Genomic DNA, 10,045 nt, shown 5'->3' with positions numbered 1-10,045 from the left:
GACCCGGAAATTTTCCGTCGCCGGTCACCTCTCCGAAAGCTCGGTGGATCCGAGCAGCGGGGGGCGGCCAATGGGGGTTCCGGCCTTTTTCCGGTGGTTGAGCCGCAAGTACCCGTCTATCATCGTGTCCTGCACCGAAGAGAAGGTGAGAGGGAGGCCGCTGGGCCCGAGACAGCTTGGCGTTCCGTGCCCGTGGTTCCGCGTAGCGTCCGCGCGAACTGAGGCCGAGCTGAGGAAGGAGGCGGGCGGCCTCTGCGGGCGGGTTAGCGCTCTCGCGAGGTTTCGCCTCGGTGCATCCTGGGGGTCCCTGTAACAGCGGGCAGCCCCCCCCCCCCCAATTGCCTTCCTGTCCTTCTCCACGTGCGGCTGCTGAGTGGCGTAAATGGACTCGTTGCCCGATCCCGCCGTCTTACTGTTTGCGACAAAGATGCTCAAAAGCGTTTAGTTTTAAGGGGCCCTCTGCCACAAATGAATGCGCGGGGTATGACACCCAAGTCCCGGTTGACATGTCTTTTCTTGCAGAATATGTGAATATTGTGCAGAATATTTTCTTGCACAATATATGTGATACATATAGCATATATGTATCACATATATGCTATCTTATTCTAGTCCTTATGACGATCCTATCCCCATGTTACACTTGGGAGTTGGCAGAGAGTGGTTTATTTAAGAACACTTAAATTCGTGGCAGAGATGAGATTTGAAATAGGGACTTCTATATTTCTAGCTAGTCTCTTAGGGCGCAATCCTATGCATGTTTAGACAGAAAGAAGTCCTGTAACTCCTAGCATGCCTGAGTCAGGATAGCTGCCTGGGGAATGCTGGGAGTTGTAGGATATATTTCTGTCTAAACATGTATAGGATTGCGCCCTTAGCCTAGTAATTATGCCCTTGGAGAGTCATCCCTTGGATAGGTGTTGAGACATACCTTTTAGTGAATACACAAGTCCACTAGAGTTTTTGTGTTTCAATGAGTTTTCCTAAAGCTAAATATCTGAATAGGGTGAGTGCAGCAGAAGCACCTCCTGATTCTAGATGCATGCGTATGGACAGTGTATGTGAGTGCCTGGCTTCCCCTAAATACAACTGCATTAACTGCCTATCTGCATAATAAGTGTTGCTGAATGTGTTTGTTCTATAATAACTACCCTGTTTAAACATTGTTAATGTTGTTGTTAAAGCCTGCTACAGGTAAATTTGCCAACACATTCAGTTTCAGAAGTCAGAGCAGGGCAGGCTATGGCAGAGTAAATGAACAGCAGGTGGCAAAGAGCCTTCAGCAATATATAACAGTGTGGAAAAGGGATGGAGGGAGCAATCTTATGGCCACTAGACACTGTCTAGAGGGCCATAGGATTTTTCGGTTTCTGAGAACTGGGGTCGGAGGATGCGGTTCCCAGAAGCCACACTCCCCACCCCCTCATAGCCCGTGTATTACTCTGCACCAGCTACATCTCTGTGCTTGGAAACTGAGCATGAAGCCAGGAAAGGGGGCAGTCCTGAGGGAGGGGAGAAGAGGAGACCTTGGAAGCTGTGTTACACCATTTCCTATGCACCGTGCAGCCTCCTTCCCTCCCCTTCCCCGAAGCTGTGGCTTGACAGCCAAAATTGGCTATCTAGCCAAAAATGCAGGGTGGCTGGAGCATGGAGGGGATTATCGCCTCTGTGCTATGGTTGCCCTGCATTGGATACCCAGCTATCTCAATTAGATTGCGCCCTCAGACAGTGATTCTTGATGGAGAAATAATGGTGTTACACATATGCAAGAGTGAGCCTATTTTTATTTGTGGAACCTTGAAGAGTGTGGTCCTATGCATCTTTACTTAGAAGTATGGCTTTGTTACTGTTTTACAATAATACAAATATACTAATATAAACTTGGTGGTCCCATGCCTATCAGGGTAATGAAACAAGGCCACCCCACAGACAAAGCTAGGGTTTTTGCACGTTGGGGGGACTCCTAGGCCTGCTGAACAATAATAGTTTTTAAACAGAGAATGTCTGCAAGAAGGTCTAGTGTGGCCTAAGCATACTCATTTCCCTCCAGCTGTCATGGAATTCACCAACCAGGTTTTTTTGAGGCAGCCGGGGGGGGGGGGGGCTGTTACATGTAGCTGCTAGAAGGCTAAAGATAAAGCTAAAATAATAGCCCTGGGATTGGCAACACAATGCCCATGGGCACCACAGTGCACCTGGACACTTCCTTTGATGCTCACTGGGGCTCCTTGCTCCTCCCAATGGTTACAAAAAATCATATAAAAAAAACTGGGCAGCTGGAGAGCAGCAGCGGTGCAGCTGTCCTCTTTCCCCAGCATGCCCCTTGGCTCCCCATAGCATTCTTCAGAAAGGAAAGGAAGAGAGCTGGGTAGCTGGAGGCCCGAGTTCTGCTCTTCCCAGTCACCCGCCAAAACTCTGTTGTAGGAGGGAAAAAGGAAAGACAAAGCTGCAGCCTGATAAACTTAGGGGACCGGGAAGGGCAACAGGGAACAATCTTGGGGAGGAGGCCTCTAGCGGGGGCGTGAGTGGTATTGGGATGAGGTGCTACAGAGAGAAAGAGCATTAATATGTTTTGCTGTTAGGGGATCCAGAGAGAGAGAGAGAGAGATTTTTTTTGTCCACAGGTGATCCACAGAGTGAGTGTGCACAGGTGTTTGAGGGAGGAGATCCAGAGAGAGATAGTTAGTTTGTTTTGGGGTGATTCAAAGGGAAAGGAAGAATGTGTTTTGTTTCTTTGGGGGAGGTGACCCAGAGTGAAATGAGTTAGTGGGGCGGGTGGATCTTGTGTGCTGCGAGTGTGAGGTGAGAGAGAACTGTGGGTTCAAAGGAGAGGGGGCTATGTTTTGGGGCTCAGGGCCCACCTGTGACATATGTTCAGGTTCTTGGGCAGGCTTCCTCTCTTTATCATCATCAGTTTGCTTGTCTGTGAGATGGGTGTTTGTGACTCACCACACCCACCATGGCAGCCATTTTGTAAATGGACACCTCCCTAAGACAGCCATTTTTTGATGGTGCCCATGATTTGGGATTCTGGAGAAATCCTCTGCAGACTCAAATGAGGCCGGATTCTCAAGAATCTAACATGTAGTCTGCAGCAGACTGGTTCCCCTTACCTACACATCCTCTGGATTTTAGGCAGGGTGGTTTTATGGCTTTAAAAAAGGCAAGATGTGCTAGTGGCAGCTGTAATTGCTTTACAGGTGCAATTTACATAGAAGTAAGTGCTTTACAGCTACAAATGGCGTAAAATATGCACATTATGGCCAGAATTTCCCCAAGATACTCTAATGGTAGCTGCCATTAGCGCATCTTGCCATTTTTAAAGGTGGAAAAATGCCCCGCAAAATCTGGAGGACATGCCAAGGCTCTGGGGAAATCCATTGAGCCCCAAGCAGCCCGGATTTCCCCGTGGCAGATTCCCCCACCCACCTCGGACCAGACATGAGGGGGTTTGCCTATCCCTACCTGTGACACTTTCTCAAAATTCCAAATGCGCCCAACGTAGAGATGTAAAGGCCCAGAAAAAAATTCTGGGATTGGGGTTGGGGGTGGTCCCCCCACCCCCCCGGATATATTTTTTTTCTGAAAAATTGAATAAAGTTGGATTCCTTTATCTTTTTGGAATGATGAATAAAATGTTTAAGACAAGGTGTTCATGTATTGCTACCTGATTTTTATAAGTCAGTTTAGAATGATTTCTAAAAGCTACTTATAGGAAGATCTTTATGTAAGACAAGAGATGTAAACTTTCTGGAAGTTTTGAAGCCATGAGGGATACTATATTTGTAATCCTCTCTGTAAGATTTCTAGCAGAGTTATTTCTTCAATCTTTATTAAAATTGATTGAATGTATCTTTTACTTAGAGTGCAATCCTATGGGTTGCGCTCTGGGTACTCATAAGCCCCAAACTCTGAGGCTTATGAGTATCCTATTTTAACTAGACTGGCGATTTCGCCTGTTAAGTGGAGGCTTCGGCTCAGGGAGGGAAGAACGCTAGAGGGGTGATCGGAAAAGGTGTAAACCAGCTACTCCGGCCCCTTCCCCTCCCTGCCCTCAGGAACACCTCCCTTCCCTTCTTTTCTGTGCTCCGTTTATTGAGCACAGAGGGGGAGGGGGTGGGGAGCGTGGTTTCTGAGCTCTGTCTTCAAGCATGGAGCCAGGAAAACGAAAAATCCTGTGTTCCCCAGCTGCTGTCTAGGGGATATAGGATTGCTCCCTTATGGACATTTACAGATGCTCCGAAGTCATGCTCAGTTTCCCAACATGGCTAGAATTACAATATCATAATATGTGAACAGCACTAATGAAACCAAAAATCTTATCAGACAACTTACAGTGGGGAAATTTCCAGGCCCAGATTCCATACCATCTGAACTGCTGAAAGTACACCTAGAGTAGTGGGCCTCTCCTTTGGCAACACTTTTTGCACTTATTAATCAGACTGGGAGGTTCCCAGAAGCATGGACCAAGGCAATCATAGTTCCAGTTTTAAAAAAGGGAGACCCAAAGGTTCCAGCGAATTAACAGCCAATAAGCCTTTTGTCCATTATAGGGAAACTATATACAAGGCATCTGTCTGAAAAACTGCTAACCTGGATGGAGGATCGGGACATCCTGGGACATGAACAAATTGGATTTTGTCCTAATCAATCCATATTGGATCATTGTATTGTGCTAGCTCATTTAGCAGAGAAATACATTAAATGAAACGGGGAAATTATTTGCAGCATTTATTGACCTTAAAGGGGCTTTTGACTCTGTCTCAAGAAAATTATAGTGGGATAAACTAGAAAAAAACATCTATGGACAGAAGATTGTTATTCCATATACATAATTTGTATACCCAGTCTTCAAGTCCGTTCTGGTCAACAGGGACAATTGACAAATGAGATCATGACAAACAAGGGTGTAAAACAGGGTTGTATTTTGGCCCCATTTTTATTCAATTTATTTCTGAATGACTTGGCCCCATCATTGCTGCTGGTAGGATACCCCCCAAAGCTTGATTTAAGGCAGGCCTCATTGTTGTTCTACGCAGATGACACTGAGCTTATTATCTCTCACCCAACTGGGCCTGGAACGACTATTACAGGCCTTCTCAGAGTATTGTGATAAAAACTCATTGATTATAAATTTTGTAAAATCTAAAATCATGGTTTTCTTTAAGTCATGGAAAAAGTTTCGCTGGGCATTAAAGGGGAATACTTTGAAACAGGTTAAACAATTTAAGTGCCTAGGGCTGTATTTCCAATATAATCTTAAATGGAATTTACAATGCAAAGATGCACTCAATTCTGCAAATTGCAGTCCATCTGCTATTGTTTTTTTCTGTTATACCCAAGGTGGTGAAACTATTCCCCCAGCCCTTAGAGTATTCAGAGCTAAGTTACTGAATCAGTTATTATACGGTATCCCTGTATGGGTTTACAAATTCTGCTCTGGAAAAAGTCCAAGCATTTTTCTTGCATCGTATTTTGGGGGTATCTAATTGTGTAGGATATGCAACCATGTGTTTGGAAATGGGTGTAGGATTTGTCAAAACCAGAGTGTGGGCTCAGGCACTAAAATTTTGGTTATGTCTGCATTTTTCTTCATCAGCATCTAGTCTTGTATATCCTATGCTAGTACACTCACATTGTAGTAAATGGTCCCATATAATTTTACATAAAATTATCTCAATTGGTGTTGCATTTGAATCCCTTCTAATGCTTGAGCAACAACTCCAGACTTCTGATCCAGAGATTATATGATATTGCAAGACAGGATCTGTATACTCTCACTAACAGAACTTGTTCTCCAATGGCCCACAGGATTCTGTCCAGTTATGGTATCTCACCTTTTTATTTGACATCCCTTAAGAATATACAAGCTCACAGAGCATTTATGCTCGCAAAACTAAACGTTCTACGAAAAGTAGTGCTCCAGGGGAGATTTCTGAAAATTCCACTTCAAAACAGATTGTGTCCATACAAAGCAGGAGTCCTGAAACTTTGATACATATACTTTTATATAGTAATTTTTACTCTGATTTGAGATGCCTTATAATTTATCCTTTTCTGACCAACTTCCCAGGCCATCCAGATGAAAGACTGGTAATTAACTCTCTCTCAGATAAGATCCCACATGTCACTGAACAGGTGGCTAATTTCTTTCTAATCGCCATGCGCACAAGAGACAAGTTGTTTGACTGTATTAGTTAAGTTGCAAAACCTGTAGCCTATGTCTTGATATTTGTATACTTGTCTGTATAACTTGAATGGGTCTAAATGACCATAATAAAGAGTAAAGAGAATATGTGAAGAAAATTGGAGAATATGTGCATTGGCTTTTGTTTTGTTGATGTCTGTATTAGAGATGTGAAGGCCCGGGAAAAAAAACTGGAAACTTTCAGAAAAAAAAAATTTTTCCCCATTTTTTTCTGAGGGCTATTTTTGTCCGTCCTCTCACCCCAAATGGGAAAAATTGAACAGGTGTGGATTATGAAATATTTTCTTTTAGAATTTAAGACAAAGTATTTATATATTGTTACTCAGCCTTTACTCCCCCCAAAATGATTTCTAAAAAATTAGGAACACTTTTATAGAAAGACTAGAGATGTAAAATGTCTGGAAATACACCAAGGGGGCGGGGGGGGGGGGATCATCCTCTTTGTAAGATTTCCAGCACAGTTAGTTCTTTCATCCCTTATTAAAATTCTTGATCTAAAGTATATTTTGCTGATCGACATTTATGCTCAGTTTTTCAACATGTGAGTAGAGGCACCATTGTGCATTCTTGACAGCAGAAGGCTGCATTATGTTCCTCAAGCAGCCCTCCCCAACCTGGTGCTCACTGGATGTTTTGGACTATAGTGCCCAGCATTCCTGACCACTGGCCATGCTTCCTGAGGCTGATGGGAGCTGACGTCCAAAGTATCTGGAGGATACCAGGTTGGGGAAGGCTGTCTTAAAGCAACAAAGTGACTTTAGATCTGTAAAAATAAGCTAAAAAATAAGTATTCTTTATTTTTCCAAAATTTCCCATCTTTAAAAAAAAATGGGTTTTTTGATGGTCTCAAAATTTCTGGAAATTTCACATCTCTAGTCTGTTTTTGTTCTGGTTAGTTGCTATAGCAGTCAATGAATGTAGTCCTAACACCCACATGTGAGACAAACATTGTAGGTTATCCTGTTACTGGGATATGCACATGCGATGCAACAATGTGTAGCTTATTCCACCTAAGTTTTGTTTTTATTTTTTAAAGAATTCACTTGCTACAGTTTTTAATAAAGTTCCTAGTTAGACCTCACTATTAGGATATACCGTGTGTCAGGTCCAGGGTGTGGGCGGCAGGCGCCCTTGGCGAGAACACCAGGGCTAGGAGGGATGGAGGTGGGCAGAGAGCAGAGGTTCCCTGGGCAAGGGTCAGACCCAAACAAGACGTGGCAGGGCCAGTGGCGAAAGCAGAGTCCGAACAGGCAGGGGTCAGTTACCAGCAGGTTTGCAGCAGGGCCAGAGGTAGAAGCAGTGTCCAAACAGGCAGGGGTCAAGAACCAGCAAGGCATAGCAAAGATCAGGAATGAGCAACTGGAACATGATGCTACCACCACAATGACTCATGTTGCTGTCACAAGGTTTGAGAGGAAGCTCTTTATAGGGCTCCTTGAGGCTCCCAGCTGGTCTGCATTAGAGGCCCTGGGAGCACCTGCAGGGCCGGGGCCTAACCCCACAAATACTGTGAGCCAGGCTGCCTTCTATGTCTGGCCCCCAGGTGGAGCTGCAGAGCTTCCCAGACTGAACAGATCCTGACAGTACCTCCTCCCGACCCGGGAAGGGGATCCCATCCCCATTCAGGGTCTAGGTTTATCAGGGTAGGCCTGATGGAAGGTGCGAAGCTTGGCGGGAGCATGGACGTGCTCTACGGGCTCCCAGGCCTGACCATCTGGGCCGTAGCCTTCCCAGTCGACTAGATAATGGAGTTCACTACAGAGCCAGTTTGAGTCTAGGATCTGTGCCACATGGTACTTATTGTATCTGAGAACCCAGACAGGTGGAGGTGGTGGAATTGTACATCCTGGAAAGGGGTTGGTGTGGTATAACTTCAGTTGGGAGATGTGGCAGACTGGGGGAATTATCAAGGTTCTGGGGTGATCCAGCCAGTACGTGATGGGGTTTAGCTGCTGGCTTATTGGGAAAGGTCCCTGATAACAAAAGGCCAGCTTCATGGATTGGCAGTTGGACTGGTAGTGTTCCATGGAGAGCCAGACTGGATGCAAGGCCCATCCTGGTGTTGCCGATCTGCTTGTTCCTTATAGGTAGCCTTGGCCCATTCCAAGTAGCAGGTGAGCTCTGCTTGCGTCTCTTGGATATGCATTACCTGGTCGCTGACAGAAGGGACAAGGGAAGTGGCAGGTATGCATGGGTGATCCTGTGGGTGGTAGCTGCAATTTGCATAGAAAGGACTATGCCCTGTAGAGGCGTGGCAGGCATTTCACGGTCTGGAAATGTTCTAGATTCTGGTGATCCGTGAGCACCTGCATGGGATGCAGTGCTTCTTTCAGGAGATGCTGCCACTCCTCAAAGGCTACCTTGATTGCCAGCAACTCTTTGTCTGAGACATCATAGTTCCTTTCTGTGGGAGTAAGCTGGCGAGAATAGAAGACACATGGTGGAGGAGGTGCTGTGGGCCTTGGCGCTGCGGCAGGACTGCTCCAAGAGCCTGACTGGAGGCATTGGCCTCAACCACAAAAGGGAGGCTGGGATCTGGGTGCACCAATATGGGAGCTGTGGTGAAGGCTGTCTTTAACTGATTGAACGCATCTTGCACCGCAGGGGTCCAGCTGAACTTGGCATCCTTTTTGAGCAGGGCTGTGGTGGGGGCAATGATGCGGGAGAAGCCTTGGATGAAGTGTCAGTAGAAATTTGCAAAACCTATAAACCTCTGAACCCCCCCCCCCCTTCATGTCCCTGGGGGAATCCCAGTCCATGATGGCCTGGACCTTCCATGGGTCCATTTGGAGCCCAGCTGGGGAAATGATGGAGCCTAGGAAGTCCATGGTCTCTTGATGGACGGTGCATTTCTCTAGTTTCGCATATACCCTGAGGCACTGCAAGACCAGGCGGACATGCTGGAGGTGTTCCTTGGGGATTTCAGAAAAGATCAAGGTATCGTCTAGGTAGGCCACCACGAAACGATCTAGAATATTACAGAGGACATCATTGATGAAGTGCTGGAAGGTAGCAGAGGCATTAAAGTCCAAAAGGCGTCACTAGGTACTTGAAATGGCCATACCGGGTGCTAAATGCTGTCTTACATTCATCGCCCTCCCGAATTCTCACCAAATTGTAGGCTCCCCACAAATCCAATTTGGTGAAAATCTTGGCCCCCTGTAGTAGTTCAAAGAGCTCCAGAATAAGGGGCAGGGCGTACTGGTTCTTGGCCGTGACTTAGTTTAACTTCTGGTAGTCCATGCAGGGATGTAACCCCCCCATCCTTCTTTTTCACAAAGAATATTGGGGCCCCAGCTGGGGAGGTCGAAGGATGTATGAACCCCCTGGCCAGGTTATCTTGGAGGTATTCCCACCGAGCTTCTAATTTGGGGGCTGCAAGTGAGCATATCTGCCCAAATGGAATCTCCGCACCTAGTTGCAGATTGATGGGACAGTCGTAGGGCCAATGTGGAGGCAGGGTCTCAGCCCCCTTCTTCCGAAAGACGTACACAATGCCATGGTACTGAGCTGGGAGGGTGACTGGATCTTGGGGCAGGGGTTCCCCCACAGTGGTACCATGGAGCGTGGGCAGAGGTGCCTCTGGGGCTTGTAGATTCCCCGCTTCCATACTCACCAGGGACCAAAGCGCTGACTGGAAGAAGACCTCCTGGCAATGAGGAGACTTGAACTTGAGGGCCCGCTGGCTCCAGGAAATGGTGAGGTTGTGTTTAATTAACCATGAGATCCCCAAAACTACTGGATAATATAGGGTCCTGATGAGGTTGCAAGATAACAGTTCCTGATGACCAGGAGCGGCCAGCATCACCAAGGGGTATGTCTCATGCATGACAGGCC

General features: G+C 46.4%; 1 protein-coding gene across 6 annotated transcripts in view; it reads left to right on the top strand.

Moving 5' to 3' along the window:
- The window catches only part of XRN2 (5'-3' exoribonuclease 2), an 86,784-nt gene continuing 76,739 nt past the window's right edge, over positions 1–10,045 (top strand). For all 6 annotated transcript variants that reach the window (XR_014790311.1, XR_014790310.1, XM_084850713.1 and 3 more), the window contains exon 1: positions 1–145. Coding sequence is in view for 4 of the 6 variants with exons in the window: in XM_084850713.1 (XP_084706839.1) it covers positions 71–145 (75 nt within the window). In the remaining 2 variants the exon portion in view is untranslated. The remainder of the gene's footprint in view (positions 146–10,045) is intronic.

Source organism: Heloderma suspectum, chromosome 4, assembly GCF_057233095.1.
Source record: "Heloderma suspectum isolate Gila_16-S chromosome 4, 16-S_ref, whole genome shotgun sequence".
Classification (NCBI taxonomy): Eukaryota; Metazoa; Chordata; class Lepidosauria; order Squamata; family Helodermatidae; genus Heloderma; species Heloderma suspectum.
Note: the sequence above shows the minus strand (reverse complement) of the source record. Positions and strands in the feature narration are given on the sequence as shown.